Below are 18,329 nucleotides of genomic sequence, written 5' to 3' on the forward strand. Positions count from 1 at the left end.
GGTTTGGTCATTTGTTTGTTTTTTCATTTTTCTGTTTGGTTTTAAGTAGAATTTTTTTTGGTTCTTTGTTTTTGAATAGCAAAATGTTTTAGCCAAAACTGAAAACATTTTACCATAATTTTGTTTCTTCAACAAAAAAGTGAAAAAAGTTGAGAATTTTCTTTAAAAAAAAAACTGATTTATTTTCTAGATTTCCCCTGAAAAATAATTGGCATTTTTCAAACAACTCTATGATTATATACCTTGCTTAGTCAAAGATATATCACTGTAATATGTTGTATTGTACTGTTGATATGATGCCTAAGTTTCCTCTTTCCCAGCTTCTTGCTCAGAAGTCACCTTGGCTGACAGAAGATCTGTGGTCGATGTAGCAAGACGACAGCTGGAGAGAGGCTATGGAGAACACTGCTGAATTGTTTCATTCGTTGACTGGGATGGAAGAAAACAAAGTTGATACTGGTATTGATAGAATGATCCTGTTGGCTGCCTTTTCCCACAGATCTTGGAAGGAGTTATTCTAAAGTGGCTTTGTTCTTATGCCTTGGAGAGACACCAGAAGGGAATGTTATTCATTCTATCAAACGACACGCCCATGGGATGTTCTGTCAGGGTCTACTCTGTCTCTCCTTCAGCATGTGATTTGAAGCCATGAGGAAGCAAGGGGTGCAGAGTCTTGAGACCATGCAGCCATAGGTTTATAGCTCCCCAATCAGATCACACAGTCAGGTTTTTTTTCCTGGGTTCTGCTTGAGACTGTGACGTGGATGAGAGCAAGCTGCTTGAGGCTCAGCCAAGATAAGGCAGAGGTGATTATGGCTCGATTAATAAGACTGAAGACCACCGGGGACTATTAAATAATCTAGTCTGATCTCCTGCATTAAACAGGCTATAGAATTTCACCAAGTGATTCCTGCATTAACTCTTCAAGTGTAATTGACCCAGAACATATCATTTAGAAAGACAGCCAGTCTTGATGTAAAGATGCCAAATGATGAGGGATCGACCACCTTCCTAGGTTCCTTGTTCCAAGGGCTAATTATCCTCCCTATTAAAAGTTTGCCCTTTGCTTCCAGTCTGAATTTATATAGCTTCAGCTTCCAGCCACTGCATCTTGTTATGCTTTCATCTGCTAAAATAAAGAACCTTCTGTAACAGAAATTTTCTCCCCATATAGGGACTGTAGCAGCAGGGCTCCCCCCTGCTCAGGTCCTCTGCGCCCACAAACCACTCACAGACGTCAACTTCATCCTCCCACCAGTGCTCTTTATTTACAACTTGTTACCCACCACCATCTATCCAGGCACAGTCCAGACTAACAGCCCCAGGAGTCTCACAGTTGTATCCACTGTTCTCCTGCTGCAACGTCTCCATTTTCCAAATGTTTGCCCCCACCCCCCACACTTCCTTCCTGGGAGTCTTTATAGTGCCTGGCTAACAAGCCCGGCAGCTACTCCTCATCAGCCCCCTTTGTGCAGGTTTACTCAGCCTGTTCCGATTCTCTTCAATTAGGGCACCAGTGGTAGGGGACTGACTCAGCCTGGTTTCTCCCAGCACCCTGTCACCGGGACTAATCGACTTATCTGATGGGGAAAGCAATCAGTGTGAGGTTAAGGAGAGTAATCAGAATATATCTGTGAAAATAATATCTGTCCGTTCTATAGAATGTGAGTCTCTGCTTAAAAGTGCCCTATTCCAGTAGCTGAAAAAGATATTACTACTCCACAGTGGCAAATACCTTTTACACCACTAAGGGAAATTCTGGAACAGGTACATCCATGCAGTTGCTTTTATTAGCACTGTTTTAAAAAGCGATTCTAATAATCAACCTTCTGGCAGAATCTTTGTAGAATTTAGATACTGGAACACAAAGAACTGCCAAAAAAAAAGAAAGAAAAGAAAGACATGCACCTTATCATTCTTATAGCATGTTCTTACAGCACCCTCTATTGTCTTACTGTAGTTAACAGCCCTTCAGAAATCCAGACCTTTAATTTCATTGTGCCAGATTCTACTTCCTCACCCACTTACAAGTGTATGGCAGACCAGTAACTAGTTAGCTTTCTCATTTTTCATCATCCTGGAGACGGTGGGCAAATTAGTTTTGTGCCGGAACTGCTGAATTTTCATGGCAATTTTGCAAGGCTGCAGCATGATGATTCTGTTTCAATCTGAACATGGCATTTCAGCTATTTTATCCTGCAGGTAATAGAGTTCCTATTTGCTCTGGATTAACCTTTGTCCTGAGAATGAGATTAATCTCTTATTTATTAATTCATCTACCAGGGTTGCAATAGGATATGAATCATACTCATTGATAGCTAGTTTGTGACTACTACATTTGCAGAAGGAGGTGTCCTGGGAAGGAGTGACTCAGCGTCATCCCCTTGCTCCTATGAAGAATACTTTGCTGCAGACCTTTTAGAGCATCGCATACTGCTTGCCTCAGCAGATTGAGTGTTGGACCCAGGACCCTACCTGATCCTTTTTCTCCCTGTTCCCATCTTGCCCACTAGCAGCCCCTGCACTTCACCCCACATAAGGAGCAATACTCCAGGTGTGCCATGCAGTGTACTATCATTTCCTGTATTCTTAATATCCTGGGTGTATTGCTCAGTTATCTGCTTCTATTTGAATAGTGAACCTGATATGCAATGGATCCTTAACCACTTACTGCAAGAACTGTGACTCGGCAAAGAGCCTTTGGTTTTCAATATGCCTTTTTGCCAACTGACAAGGGAAAGAGTGGAGTCCAACCCGCCCCAGGCCCAGCTTTCACCTACGGCCTGATTCACAGCAAATCCCCCGTAACATATTCAAGCCAGGTCTGAACTCTGGAGTCTGCGGATTTGCAGGCCTCCCTGGTCATTTCCTTCCTTCCTGGGCCCTGGAGAACAGGATTGCCTGCACTGCCCTCAACATCCTCCTCATAGCTATTCTACCTCTCTATTAAGATACGCACTTGAGGGCTTCAGTAGGTGATCTGCAGAGGTCAGGAAGGATTTTTTTCCCCTGATGCATAATTGGCTAGATGTATTCTGCGGGGGCGGGGGGTTCCCCTTCCTCTGAAGCATCAAAGATCTGCCATAGCCAGACAGGACACCAGAGAGGGCGGCCCAGTTCTCTGAGGTCATACAGAGAATCCTCTTTCTATATGCCTGCCTGATGGGTTGGGCTCACGGTCTCAGAGTCCAACGGATGGCTAGATTTGGGGTCAGGAAGGAATTTCCCCAGGTCAGATTGGCAGGGACCTTGCAGAGATTCACCTTCCTCTGCAGCATAGGGCATGGTTCACCTGCTGGGAACATGTGGGTGTGTCTCGCCTGATCAATTCCCTACCATTACTGGGCGCTTGGGCACTGGTGACTCCTTGGTCTCTCCTGTTCTCTGCCTGTGACACACAGTGGTCTTCTGAGGACTGGAATGGTTAGGGTAACTACAGTCTTCGAGCTTAATATACGGGACTCCAGGTGAAAATGAATGGCCTGTGATATACAGGAGTCAGACCAGATGTTCCAATAGTCCAATTTGGCCTTTAACTCTATGAAACTGTTTCTTGCTCTCTCTGCTTGATAGCGTTCTCAGGACTAGATCTGGCTCTGGAGTTCCCACAACTTTTTGTCCAGGAGAAGAGGGTTTGAAACCAATGTCTTGCTTAAAGTGGACTGAAAATTTTTGTTCCAAATACTTTCTGTTGAAAAATTGCTTTTTCAACACAACAGAAAGTTCCATAGGTAACGTCCTATTTCAATGACATTTTCTTGAAAAAAAAAATTTTGGGGGGTTGTTTTAAGCCAGGATTTTTTTGGTTTGGGGTTGCCAAAAAAACATTCATTTTCTGGGTTTTCAGTTTTTCAATAAAATCCAAAAAATGGTCCAGTGAAGAATTTTGACAGGAAGAAAAAACATTTTCCAACCAGCTACAGTCTTGGTTTGTAATTTAGTTTCAAGGGACATCTTTTTTTCTGGGTTTGTACAGCACCTAGCACAATGGGGACCTGATCTATGACTGGAACAACTAGGCACAACTGCAATGCAACTAATAATAGTTGTAACTAGAGCTGGAAATGTAAAACAGGTTTCCTGTTCCATGAGGTTTTCAAGAGTTCAAAAAATTTCCCCATCATGAACTGGGACAAAAAGTCAAAATCTTGAAAATGTTCGTGATCCGGTAATCTGAAAAACTGTTCAGTTCAGGTCAGTTGAAATGTTTTGCTTTGATTGTGGCCTTCTTAAAAAAAAAGAAAACTAACATAAACTACAATTTCAAATGGAAGAACCATTTCAAACCCCAAAACAAAAGGTCCCACCCTTTTCAAAGCTTTTTCAAAACTTTCCTCGGTTTGTTTCTAAATGAAAAATGTGTTAATATTGATGCGTTCCGCACAGCAATTTTCAGTTTCAAAGAATCAGAAAAATGTTTAGTGCCCTCCCTTCGCTCTTATCCTAGGCAGGTGGAAGGAAGGGAAGGATTGATCCGGTGCCATTGGGCGAACAAAACGCAGAATCTCTCTGCAAAACTTAGTGCAGGAAACAAGCCAGACACCATTGTTATTAGTAACAGCTTTATTGAGAGAACTGAAAAGGTATAACCCTCCGTGGGGAGGGAAATGAGAGAAAAAGAGGCCAACACAGCTTCAATCTCTATCAACTGAACATTGTACCGCAGAAGAAGGAGAGAATAGAGATAGTGTCATTTACAGTCAGCACCCCGCCCTGCACACAGGGAGGTTGTGTGTGGAGGGGAGGGGGGGAGAGACAGGAAGAATCACACACATTTCACAGAGTTGGCCTCAATGCTTTAGTTCCACCATCAAAAAGATTTGCTGGCAAAGCACTGAACCAGTGATGCCCAAGCCGCAGAGAAGCCCTGCATGCTGACCCACTGGGAACAGAACTGATAACTTCCCCCACACTTTGCCTCCCCCAAGTAGCTGGGGATGGGAGGGGGAAGACAAGCATACACAATCTTTTCCTCCCTCCCAGCCACCCAAAGAAAGGAGGAGATCTTGTGTCATATAGCAAAGAAGAGAGCCACAAAGCCGTGGACGGAGGGTTACGGTCCTGACATCATGTTGCCATAAGAGATGGGGTCTTTTGTAGCAATCAAGACCCCATTTTCCAACAACCTCAGAGACCGGGGGGTGGGGTGTTTCACACCTGGGGGGATTGGTTTGGGCCCCCGTCCCAGGCAGCCAGGCTGGAATGTCATGATGCCAGGTTGCCGGCATTCTGGCGGCACCACACGTGGACCTCACCACAGGGTGCATTTGTGACTCTGTGTCTCTGCGGGAAGGCAGCTCGGCAGCTCTGGGCAACACTGATTGAAATGCTTGGTCCAGGCCTGAGCCAGCCCTCGAAGCTGAGAGAGAACTGGATGGCACAGCAAGGGGAAAATGAAAAGGACCAAAGGATGGAAACCTGGACATCTGGACTCTAACAAGTGGATTCTCAGCATCCAAGGAGGAGAGGGGCAGGCAGGGGAAACTTCTGGGGCATCGGCCGACTCATCTATCATCACAAGAGAATTTGCTGGGCTCGGGGTGGGGGATCCTGGGTTCCTGGCCTGGTCCCAGTCGCCCCCAGAGTCCTCGCGGCCCAGCTGATCAGGAAAGACTCATCTCTTAAGGCACTTTAAGCTGTGGAGGCTCATCCGCCGGTTGCTCAGTTGGACAGGACATCTGAGGTCTCAGACACCAGTTTCCCATCCCTGGTCTCGATTTTCTTAATCACGACAGCCCTTGTCTTGGTGTGAGCCGAGCTCTCCAAGGGGGGGGAATTCAAGGAGTAGCCGCCGCTCGAGTACGAGCTGCCGTATCCTCCCCCATAGCCACTGTATCCGCTGCCAAGCCCACCTGGAGAAGAGGAGAGGAGACAGAGGACCACTAAGACCACGCAGGATGTGCAGGTGCCTCCCCGACCCAGGGCAGTGCTAACCACCGGGATGGCCAATGCCTGACCCTGGAAGGCGACAGAGCTTGATTTCTGCTCCAAAACTGGGCCCAGAGCTGCGCAGCTGTAGGAGAGAAGAGCTGCCTCTCAACACCCAGGGGAAAAACACGCCGCACAGCATGCGAAATGCTAGATTTGGCTACGGGCTGCCACCTCAGTCAATGGGATGGAGTGAGGGCCACAGGTGGTCCGGAATCGCTACCCTGATGGCCCCTTGGGCAGAGAGAGCGTGGGCAGGATGGGTCTAGCAACAGTCCCGTTATAAGAGCGGGAGAGGACGTCATTCCCGTCCATCAGCTAACCCTGCGGCGGTTCCCTCCCTCGTCTTCTAGGGCAAGGAACTCAGCCTTGGAAAAAGAAGCCCCTGGCACCAGAAACCATCCCACTGCTGGGTCCTAGGCACGTTCTGTCTTTCTCCCCCTTAGCCCCTTCATTGCAGAGAGAAGAACCACTCCCCAAAACATCTGATTCCGTTAAGGTAAGACGGAGCGACAATGGGACATGTGGGAAGGTGGATCAGGCCCAGTTCTGCCAGGTGCTGAGCGCCCTCAGCATCCAGTGAAGTCAGAGAATCAGGGCCCTCAGTGAGTTGTAAGGAGCCAATTTTTCCTCTCCAATCCACACACCAAGACTCTGGCTCTGTTGTTCTGCTTTCCCTGCATGCGTCAAACTCCCACTGACTAGCAGAGTCCAGCTCTGCCATGTGGGGCCTTCTGCCCCAGCTCTGAGCGCTGCCCCCCATTTCCAGCCCCCACCCCCAAATGAAAAGCATTTACCAGAGTAGGCAGTCGTCTTGGTCTGAATACTCAGGTTTTGCATCCCGGAGTCCAGCCTGCCAAACAGAAGAGAATGGCATGAGTTATCCATGCCCAAACTGGCCAGGGACGTGTCGAACGGGGACGGGACGCAGAGAGGGACCAAATTAGTGCTGCGTGGTATGGGTAAGCCCCTGCCAGCGTGGCGTTAGAACAGCTCATCTGTGTGTCATAGACCCAGTAGGGCTAACAGCAGAGATTCTCCTTTAGCTTGATAAGGGCCTGTTACTTTTGAAGCAGATGGGTCTGTGTTCTATCCTGGCTGCCTCTGAGAACTTCAGACCATTGGTGGTCTGCTGGAAAGTTAGAAGAGTGAAATCCTAGGCGGAGAGGATCTGATCAGCCCCTGAGAGGTTAAATGACCCAGCTGAGGCGGTCCAGTGAGTCAGCAACAAAGGCAGGGCTAGACCCCAGGAGTTCCTGACCCCTTGTGTTAAATGCTAGGCCAGGGGGTCTCAAGCTGGGGGCTGTGCTGCAGATGTCAGGGGATCATGACCCCCCCTTCCCTATCCATATTGCTAAGTGGGATTGGGGAGGGTATCCCGGTGTGGGAAAGTGGATCACTGCATGGCAAGGGTTTGAGAATCCCCACATTAGGCAACGCTGCCCCTGCAGCGTCTCCGATTGCACAGTACCGGCTGCGCAATGCTGACTGGCTGCGGGGAGCCGAGTTACATCCCAGCCACTCTGTGCCCCATTGACTCTGCGACTCAGCACCCCCTGCCCCAAGCGCCTTCACCCCTGTCCTCGCGCAGCCGCCGACACTCCAGCCTGACACGCCGCAGCGGGGCTGACTCCACGCCGGCGTGCGGAGACCGTAGCCATCAGCGAGACGCCCGTGAGACAGTCGCACGAATGGATGGGCGGGGCAGACGGACGTGCGACGGCCGTACCCCGCCGTGGTGGCGGGATGCCACTCGGCGCCCACCGTTAACGGGCCGGGCCCGCCCCCCCCACATAACTAAGCTCCATTTGCCTGTGAATCAATGACAGGATTATTCGCGGGAGTCACCCTGAAAAAACTGAGGTCTGAGGCTCTAAGTGATGGTGGATGTGCAGTGTCAACGGGCCGGCGGCCCCTCCGGGACCCCACGCAGGCTCAAAGGTCTTACGCCATGTGGCCAACCTGATCCACATTTCCAAACAACCTGTTTAAACCGGGCCCATAAGTTAAGGTCCATCAGTCCAGTTTGCACTGTGGGGCGCAACTGAGGATGCTCTGAGGACAGCTGGCACAACCAGTGCATCCTGCCTGCTCGCCGAGTGCCTCGACAAGACCAGACGCGAAGGGTTAATCTGCAGACCTTGCTCGGAGAAAGACCCCCCCACACACACACATGGGCGCTAATTTCCAGCACCTGGGCTGGTCCCCTATTGTCCTCAGCTCTCTCATTGGTCCTCCCGCCGGGGCGGGGGGAGGAGTCATCCAATCACAACGCCCGATGCCTGCCTCCCGCACCCACCTGCTCTCCTCTCCTTCCAGCAGCTTCCTGTAGGTGGCGATCTCGATATCCAGGGCCAGCTTGACGTTCATCAGCTCCTGGTACTCCCGCAGCTGGTGCGCCATGTCCTGCTTGGCTCTATTCAGGGCAGCCTCCAGCTCGGCCAGCTTGGCGCTGGCGTCTTTGATGGCCAGCTCGCCGCGCTCTTCGGCCTCAGTAATGGCTGCCTCCAAGTGGGCACGCTGGGGGGGGGGGGTGTAAAGCATTAAATGGTTTCCCTGAGAACGAGGGCCTCTCCCAGCATCATTCTCCAAGAAAGAGGGTGCAGCTCTGATGCTGCTGCACCAGTGCAAACTCCCAGTGTAGCGGGACTGCAATGAGGCGAAGCGGAGGCTTGCAGCTGGGCAGTTTGCTGCCATGTCAAACCAGGAAAAGCTATGCGGGCCCAAGCCCTCCTCTGCACCCCTGGCAGTGCGTCTGCCCTGGGAGTTTGCACCATCAGATGGAAAATATAGACCGGCCCTGAGCTCTTGCCGCCTGTTCAGATTTTGCTTTCTCCCATGGTACAAAGGGTGCTGGGGAGATGGCAGTGAAAATCCCTCAGGATGAAAGGGAAGCAGGCTGCGAAAGAAACTATGTAGAGGGAGAAATTGACTACACAGAGAGAGCGCAAGAAATCGGTGGGATTAAAGAGAGAGAAATCCAGATCATCAGCTGGGGTAAACAGCCAGAGGCAGTTCGACTTCTGGGTGCTGCTTTAATTAGACCAGCAAAAGAACAGGCCCAGAGACAAGACATTACCCATGCCCTCAAACCATGGGTGTGCTGCCCCAGGCTTTCGAGCAGTTAGAGGGACCTGGTGAATTTCCCATCTATGCTAGTGAATGGGGCTCTGGTGCATCAGAGCTGCAGTTATAAACCAAGCTATGCGTGTAAGAGGGAATCCTTTCCCCAGGTCACAGGTGAACCGAGGGGGGGTGTGGGCCAGGACCCCAGGCGTTGGCCCTTCACGACACACAAGGGATGGGGGCCACTGGCTCCTCCAGCGTTCCCCCCCACCCATCATAAAGAGCCGCCCCCATCCGAGCCAGCGCTGAGTTGCGGGACTGGAGTGGGAGAGGCGGGCACCATGCAGCGGGTAAGGTACAGACCCTCCCACCCTGGGGCAGCTGGAGGCGGCGTCGGGACCCCTCCTGTCCTGTGCCGGGAGGGGAGGGAAGAGGGGGGCATGTGAGGCGGGGGGACGCAAATGCAGGCTTGGCCCCCGGGCACCGGAAACCCATGGTACGCCACTGTACCATGCCCCAAATAACTGCAGAAGGCGGGGCCGAGGGTGGGGTGCAGTTCAGGAGAAGTCAGCGGTTGTTTCTCTGACCTGGCCTTTCAGAGCATCGATCTCCGACTGCAGCCGGTGGACCATCCTGTTGAGCTCATTCAGTTCGGTCTTGGTGTTCCGGAGTTGGTCCCCGTGCTGCCCCGCCACCGTCTGGATCTCCTCGTACTGCGCAGGAAGAAGAGAGATGGGGAACTGAGAACAGTGCAGTCAGCTGTCCCCCTTCCATGCGGTCCTGGCCAGACCCTGTGCGATGAAAGCTGGCAGCCCAGGGGAGCTGGACGGACTCACAAGTTTTGTCTGTGTTCAGCGGCCTCCCTTTTATAATCATGACAGTTCAATCCTGGCTCTTTACCACGAGGGAAGCTGCAGGATGTACAGGAAAGCGGGTGTCCCGTCACAATTGTCCCTGCTCTGGAAAGCTCCATTTGTAACAGCTTTAATCAGCCTTGCAAATTTGCCATGAAAATTCACCAGGCCAGGCTCAAACGGCAAATGAAGAGAAAGGTGGCATTTCACCTCTCCTTCATTCGCATCCTTCTCACTGGGGGGAAGTAGGATTTTGCAAGACTGGAATAAATTCCATGTGTGGGGGAGGGAAGCCATAAAGAAATCAGAATGAAAGCCACGTAACATTGCTGTTTAGAAAGCGTCGTGGCTAATGCTATGCAAAGTGCCAGCAGTTCTGCAGCTAAGGGTGTCGTCCGAGCAGCTGGAAAGCTTCCGGGGCTGGAGGAACCAAGGTGGAATCTCTCCGGGCAAAGTCTGAGCGTGCACATTACCAAACCCCCGCAGGATTAAAGACAGCCGCGTGGGAGACGCTGGGGCGGAACAGCACGGATACCGAATGTTGAGTGGATCGGGGGGGGTGCAACTGAGCGCTCAGGACAGGACAAGCGATGGGGTGCTCCTGGTCTGGACTGGAATGCAGGACGAGCTATGTGGGAGCCCCAGCCTGGACTGCCAGAGGGTGTGGCAAGTAAGGATGGCGTGGGGGCAGCACTCGTAGGTCCTGCTTGCCCTAAAACTCGCCCTTAGCCAAGTGCCACTGTACCCAACAGAGGAGCATTTGCGGGACGGAGATTGACGCTGCAGAGCAGCTTCCACCTGGGGCAATCAAAGGGATGGGACGCATGGTCCAGTGGGTGGGGCGCTGACTTGGGAGACCTGGGTCCAATTCCTGGCTTGTCACTCAGCCCCTCTGTGCTTCAGTTCTCCATCCAGGGAGGAGGGATGACAGCCCTGCCTTGCCTCCCAGGGATGGGGGGAGGATAAATGCGTTGAAGCTTGGGTGATGCTCTTCTTCTATGATAATTGGGGCGGAGGGGGGGGATTAATGTATAAGTACCAGCTGGAGGGGAACAGCTGCCACCTAGCAGATGTCCCCACGGGCAATGCCACACGCCCTGACCTGCCCTGGTCAAGGACAGCAAGCGGCCTCGGGGTCTCCGAGACAAGGCCGGCTGCCTCACCAGCCGCTCTGGGGACAGGCGGGCACCTCACCTTGGTCTTATACATGTTCTCGGCCTCCGCCCGGCTCCTGTTGGCCATCTCCTCATACTGCGCTTTGACCTCCGCAATGATGCCGTCCAGGTCCAGCTTGCGGTTGTTGTCGATGGTCAGGACCACAGAGGTGTCCGAGATCTGGGCCTGCAGCTCGCGCAGCTCCTGGGTGGGCAGGGGAAAGGGGGGACATAAGCATCATCTGTCGCCGCAGAGCATGGAGAACTCGGTGTGCCCACCGGCTTTCCCAATGCCTTGCAGTTGGCTCCTTTCCCAGACTAGGGTTACCATATTTCAAGTTCCCACACTGCTGGAGGAAGGGGAGGTTAATGGCCGGGCTATCCTGGGGGGGGGGCAGGCACTGTATGTGCAAACAGTCCCGTCCCTTTAAAAACCCCTTGTCTCCTGCAGGAAGACACTTGTCTTTGCAGGAACTCACTGTTATTCAATGGGCTTCCCCCTGCAGGTCAGAAAGGAATTTAAAGGGCCAGTCAAAGGGAGACATCACCGACCTCATCATTCAGTTGCCTGAGGAAGTTGATCTCGTCAGTCAGGCTATCCAGCCGGGACTCCAGCTCCACCTTGTTCATGTAGGCCTCGTCCACGTCCTACGGGAACAGAGCACGGACCCTGTTAGAGACGCCCCGGCCCTCTCTGCCCGCGGTGCCGAGCCAAGCGCAGGAGCAAGTGCGGACTCACCTTCTTGAGCAGGACAAATTCGTTCTCCTTCTCCGTGCGGTGGTTGATTTCATCCTCGTACCTGCAGGGTGGGGGGAGGGAAGGGGAAACTGTCAGGTCTGCAGCAGGGCTGGGACAAGTGGCTAGGAAACAGGGGGCGCAGAAAGCCATCTAGGGGATGCCAGCGGGGCGGGGAGACCCACCCACCAATGGCCTTTCAGACCTGGGAAGGCAAAAGGACAGGATGCGTTCATTGCCTCGGTGGGGTGGGGTTGTGCAGCCCATCCCCCTACATGAGCAGCTGAGAACTACCCTCCCCCGCTTCCCCTGGGGGAAGGTCTTTTGCAGGGAAGCCAGGAGCACCCAAGTCGGATGGTGTTGAGCCAGTGAGTGCCCTGAAGGAAGCAGCGGGCTGGTAACAGATGCAGAGAATCATAGAGTTGGCAGGGACCTCAGGAGGTGTCTAGTCCAACCCCTGCTCAGAGCAGGACCAACCTCAGCTATATCATCCCAGCCAGGGCTTTGTCAAGCCGCAGCTTAAAAACCTCTAAAGATGGAGACTCCACCACCTCCCTAGGTAACCCATTGCAGTGCTTCACCACCCGCCTAGGGAAAAATGTTTTCCTAATATCCAACCTAAACCTTCCCCACTGCAACTTGAGATCATTGCTCCTTGTTCTGTCGTCTGCCACCACTGAGAACAGCCTAGCTCCATCCTCCCTGGACCCCCCTTTCAGGTAGTTAAAGGCTGCTAGCAAATCCCCCCTCATTCTTCTCTTCTGCAGACTAAACAAGCCTAGTTCCCTCAGCCTCTCCTCACAAGTTTTGTGCTCCAGCCCCCTCGTCATTTTTGTTGCCCTCCGCTGGACTCTCTCCAACTTCTCCACATCCTTTGAGCGCCTCCTTGTGCTGGAACACTGGGCTGCAATCCCAGGCCTTGCTGTACCTGGGATTTCTCCCCACCCTTTGGAGGGAAGGGGAAAGTCCCTCCTCCTCCAGCTTCCTCTGGACTCACTTATTCTTGAAGTCCTCCACCAGGCCCTGCATGTTGCCCAGCTCAGCCTCCAGCCTGAGCTTCTCCTGGCCCAGACCGTCCAGCTGCCTGCGCAGGTTGTTGATGTAGGCCTCGAACATGCTGTTCATGTTGCTGCGGGTGGCCTTCTGGTTCTGCAGGAGTTCCCACTTGGTCTCCAGCATCTTGTTCTGCTGCTCCAGGAAGCGGACCTGGCGGAGGGAAGAGAGCCTGGCCGATTACAGCTGCAGCTCAGTAGCCATCAATGGGAGAAGTTGGAATCTCCGGCCGGGGTAGCTAGAGCCGGTTGGGCACCGATGGCTTCTTCCCACTCATGCTGCTGACATCCCCGGCAACCCTCACACTAGGCCCCTCTCTCACCCGGGTAAATCAGGACTACGTCCACTGCAGTCAGCGGAGCCCCCCGGGGAATCCCCTGGTGTGAATCAGGTGTGAGAAGACCACCAGGCCTAAAGTAACTGCACCAAACCTGATTCTGCTTCCACCTCCACTCGTATAAACTCAACGTGGCGCCCCTGCTGAGGCAATAGAGTTACCCTTGTCTAAGGACTCAGGACCAGAGGAACTGATTCTGCCTGGGGATGTGTGCACTGTTTAATTCAATGGGAGATGAACCCAGGTCTCAGGAGGAGGGATTTCTCCTTCTGGGCCCAATTCTGCTCTCGTACAGTAAATCCAGAGTCACTCCATTAACATCAGTGGAGTGACTCTGGATTTACACCGGTATAACAGAGAGCGGAGTCTGGCCCTAGATAAATTGTGTCTGATTCCTGTTTATACTAAGGCCCATTTTCCCTATTCTAGGGGAGTAAAGCAGACTTGGTGTCAATGAGAAATAGGCCCAATGAAATAAGTGGAGTCAGTCTGGATTGACGCTGATGTAACGAAGGGAAAGGATTTGGCCCTTAGTATTTATTTTCTTGAAAAGTGATGTTAAAATGATCAAAAATGCTGGGAACGTCAGGCCTTTTCTGTATTACAGACAGCTGCACAGAGACTGTTACATCAACGCAAACTCCCAACAGAGGCAGCCAGCCCAGTGCATCCCGATCTGGTCGGTTACTGGAGCTCACCCCATCAGCGCACACCCGGCTTCGGGCCCATGCACTGCATTATATAGGGCCCAAGGGTCACACTTCCTGTTTGCCACACACCACAGCACTGCACTCACAGGCCCTACTGGTGGGGGTGTGAAGGAGCCTTAGTGTAAATGCAAAACAGGCCCAGCAAAGTAAGTGGAGTCATTCTGGATTGAGCCTGAGGTAATGCCCTTCCACCACAAAGGGGTTTCCTTTGCGTAGGTGTGACGGCTGCTATCTTAGTTACCACACAAGGGATTGAACCAGAGACCTCCACAGCTAAACACAAGTGGGGCTACAGCCTGAGCTAAAGCGTCAAACCAGCTTAAATAGGGCTGGCATAACTGATCCCCTCTGTGATTGGCATGGGTGGGGGCCTGTAGTATGTGCCCTGACTTTCCAAAGCTTTTGGCACCCTCTGAGAACAATGGACGCTGAGTACTTGCAAAAAGCTGTCCCATTTAACATGTGGCTAAGTTAAAGTTAGGATGCAGTCCTCGGGGTGACCAGATGTCCTGATTTTATAGGGACAGTCCCAATATTCGGGGCTTTGTCTTATATAGGTGCCTATTACCCCAGCCCCTCCGTCCTGATTTGTCACACTATCTGGTCGCCCCAAGCCACGCTGGTGGAAACCAGGAGCAATGCCTCTGAAGCTGGTGGAGTAAGAGGGAGAAAAACCAATTGCAAGGGAGTTACTCTGGATTGCCCCCTGTGTGCAACAGATCACCAGGTGGCCGCTATACACACATGCACACAGAGGAACGGCTGCAACCTGGAGCTCTCTGCAACCCTGCACGATCTGGGCTAGAGGGCACAAGAGGATTTGTAATTGGCCTGGAGCCAAAGGAGTGGCAAAGACCCTTGGACTCCTGAAGGGCCGAGGTAGGGAGAGGCAGCTGTTCCTCCCAGTGGCCCAGCCTTAGATAAGAAACATGTAAACATTCGCTAAGAAGCAATAAAACTTGCTTGTTTAAATCCAAACACCTCTCACTCAGTTGACACAGTTGCCCAGGACAGCGATGATGGGCGGGGTGGGAGAAGCTTTCTGGTGAGATTGTTACATTGCCTTTAGTTAAGGATTTCCTCCAGCTGGCAGCCGGAGCCTGTGTATGTGTAACCCAGATTTCTAAGCATCATGCTGGACCGGGACAGAAGGAATCCAGCTGTCCTACTGCCAAGGCACCAGCCTCTGAAGCCAAAGCCAAAGTCCCGACGCAGGCTGCCTGTGGGGCAAGATGGGGAAGGTCAATGTCCATCCCCTTTAAGCTGGGCTTCAGTACAAAAATGTGCCAGGCCAGAGAGCAGGAATTTGGACAGGGACTGGTATCCCTGGGCGGTGGGGACCACTCTGCCGCTGCCGTGCACCAGATCCTGGGAAATATCGAAGGAGGGAGAAAATCTTGAGGCAGCTTCTCTGCGTGCAGGGGACCGTGGGAGCAGGTGGCAGGAAATGGGAGACATCTCTTTGCAGGCTAAGATCGCAGGATGGGGATGGGAAAGACCTACTGGGTTCCCTCATCCCAACTCCTCTAGCTCAGGAATTTCCCCAGCTGTCTGTATTTTAGGCCCCAAGATTATGGATGCCTCCATTTTCAGATCCCCCGGGGCCTAACTTTCAGAGGTGCCGACTTCCTGCAGGGTGCCTGGCCCCTTCTGAAAACCAGGCACCAAGCTTCGGCTCCTAAACTCCCCCTCCCCACTTTGGGGAACTTTTAGCTACATTGAGACCGCAGCACCCAGCAGCTCCCCTTGAGAGCCATGGAGACTCCTACCCTGGTGCCCCCCCCAGCCCCATCCTTTAGCATCAGCCCTTTTGCAAGGTGGCACATTCCCCCCGTGTGCAGGCAACTTCCCCTTTTGCTCTGAAGCTGCTCTCCGGTCCCTCCGCTTTGATGGCTGCATGGGAGCCGGTATTGGCAGATGTCCCAGTCAAACTACTGGGAACCTTTACACCCTTAGCTCCACTCCACTGCCCCGTCACAGGGAGAGGGCCTTTATCAACCGCCCAGGCGGTGCAATGTGGAAAACCTTTGTAACTCAGACAAGCCGAGGAAATTTTCCTCCACGTTCTCATACACCTGTAGGAGGAGCCTTTGGCTCAGGAGTGGCCCAGGAGGGTCTGATCTCGCTACAGAACTGTTCCTATTCCCCGCCATTATTGCAGGGATGTGGGTGGGCAGGCCGTTGCGCCCCTCATTTGCTGCCTGGCGGAAAGACGTTACCCCCTAGACGTGTGCCGCACACGTCGCCACACCCCACTTGAGCCAACAGGGCGTAACTGGGAGCAGAATCCCGACCATCTATTTCCCAGCCTACGAGTGTTACGGCAACAGGGCAAATCTGGTTTACTTCTACCCATCCCCCAGGAGAACACACCCACTTCTCACCCTGCCAACCTGGCTCTGTGGATAGCCAGCTTCATCCCCCCCGCCAGTGCCAGGACTCACCTTGTCGATGAAGGAGGCGAATTTGTTGTTGAGGGTCTTGATTTGCTCCTTCTCCTGCGTCCGCACATGCTGGATGCTGGGGTCGATCTCCAGGTTGAGTGGCGTCAGCAGGCTCTGGTTGACATTGACGGCAGTGATGCCGCCCCCGAAGCCCGCTGCCCCATAGCCCACGGACTGTCCCCTACCTCCTCCGAACCTGCTGCCACCGTAGCTGGAGTAGGACGAGCTGATCCTGGTGCTGCCCACGGGGCCAGCCGTATAGGAACGGCTGCTGAAGGAGCGAGGGGCAGCAGAGGAACTGCTCCTGTAGGTTTTTTTGGTTATGTTGACAGACATTTTGGAGAGGCCGGTGGAGGAGGACAGGAAGCACTGGTTGGGTTGGGCGAGCACAGAAGCTGAAGGCAGGGCTCTAGGAGGCTGGGACTGGGAGCTGTGTGGGGTGTGTGCAGAGTTATATACAATGCATTAGGGGGCGGGGACCAGAGGTCTGGCCCACTGACTGGCTGCAGAACACTGAAGGGGCGGGGCTACAACAGAGCAAGGACAGCACCTGCTTCCTTCCCTCCCCCTTCCCCTCTGCGGCCGCACCTAGTTAACTCTTTCAAAGCCAGAAAGGGATGATCCTAATGCACTGTGCCAGCTCCAAGAAGCTCTGAGGCTGGTCATTTCCATCCCCTGGCTGTTGTGTTTGCAGGAACATCCTGCAAAAGTACCAGAAGGGGGCAGCAGCCGCATGAACACGCCCAGGATCCACCCAGAGAGAGCAAGAAATGCAAATATCAGGCCAGTTCCTGGTCTCTGTTATACTGGGGTAAACCCATTGGCTTTGCTGGAGTTATTCTGGGTATACAGCAGCGAAACTAAGGTGACCAGATGTCCTGATTTTATAGGGACAGTCCTGATATTTGGGGCTTTTTCTTATAGAGGGGTCTATTATCCCCTACCCCGATCCCGATTTTTCACACTTGTTAGGTGGTCACCCTAAGCGAAAGAGAGACCAGAACCTTGTTCTTCATTAGGGAAGACGCCAAAGCCACATGAGTTGAGGCTCATTTTATCTCCGAAAAGGAAAAGGAAAAAGCAGAGGCGAGATAGACAATAAGGTGTTTTGCTATGGCAGGTGCCTGAGGTCTGAGATCCTTTCTCACATGAGATTCAGGGTGACTGTGCAACAGGGAATTTATGCTACGATCCCCCCCACCACTACAGGTCCACCAATAAATGCAATTCTGGGAGCATTAGTGTAGACTATACACCGTAGGGTAGATGCTGTCACACACAGACTAGCTCCAAGGGGGTAAAAAGGTAAATATCCACCAGTGGTAGGAACCATGGGGAATGGCCACAAAAATGTCCATGCATGGACACAGCATAACAGACAATGCAGGATGGAAGTGCATTTGCAGAGCTGTGCAAGCTCTTATGCATGGCTGGACGGGCAGAGGTGCTGCAAGCCAGCACTGGGGGTTACCGGCAGATCTGGGGGATCCTGGACTGGAAAAACGTGGGGGCTGCAGGTCAGGACTGGGGCAGGGTGGGGAAAAGTTTTCCCGTCTCATCCGAATTTATGAGATTTGGAAAAAAATTTCTCATCTGCAATTCAGAAGCAAAAGTCCAAATATTGAGAATTGCCATGAATCAAAAATTTGAAAAAAATAATCGGTTTGGGTCAACTGAGACTTTTCCGAATTATCGAAACTTTTCCATTAACCCAAACCAGGTTTCTGGCTTGCGAAATCACTCTACTTCTCTGACATGGCAAAATGGCAAGTCACTCCAAAACAGACAACCTGAATTGTTTGTTTGGAAAATGCCAAAACACGAGTATTTCGAACCTTTTTTCTTCAAAATGTTTCAAGGTAAGAAATTGATCAAAACCCAGCCTTTACCCATTCAAAGCTCTGGGTTGGATGAATCCGCATTTTCCAATGAAAAAACATTTCATTGGAAAAGTCCCAACCGGCTGTAGTGAGAACTGATAAGCAATGGTATAGCCTGTATGAGGGAAGAACTGGGCAGGGCCCCCACATGGGGGGGGGAGGCTACA

The 18,329-nt window shown here is 52.2% G+C and overlaps 1 protein-coding gene across 1 annotated transcript; it reads right to left on the reverse strand.

Moving 5' to 3' along the window:
* Window positions 1–4,545: 4,545 nt before the first annotated feature.
* Window positions 4,546–16,695, reverse strand: KRT8 (keratin 8). The gene is made up of 9 exons (XM_067529923.1): window positions 16,283–16,695; window positions 12,736–12,944; window positions 11,742–11,802; window positions 11,555–11,650; window positions 11,043–11,207; window positions 9,582–9,707; window positions 8,228–8,448; window positions 6,726–6,781; window positions 4,546–5,852 (listed from the first exon to the last, which is right to left on the reverse strand). Exons 1-9 carry the CDS (start codon window positions 16,616–16,618, stop codon window positions 5,662–5,664), a joined length of 1,461 nt encoding a protein of 486 aa, XP_067386024.1. The 5' UTR covers window positions 16,619–16,695; the 3' UTR covers window positions 4,546–5,661.
* Window positions 16,696–18,329: the final 1,634 nt, after the last annotated feature.

The sequence above is a fragment of the Emydura macquarii genome, unplaced genomic scaffold (assembly GCF_026122565.2).
Source record: "Emydura macquarii macquarii isolate MOO-44397 ecotype Brisbane River unplaced genomic scaffold, CSIRO-AGI_Emac_v2 contig_2994, whole genome shotgun sequence".
Lineage (NCBI taxonomy): Eukaryota > Metazoa > Chordata > Testudines > Chelidae > Emydura > Emydura macquarii.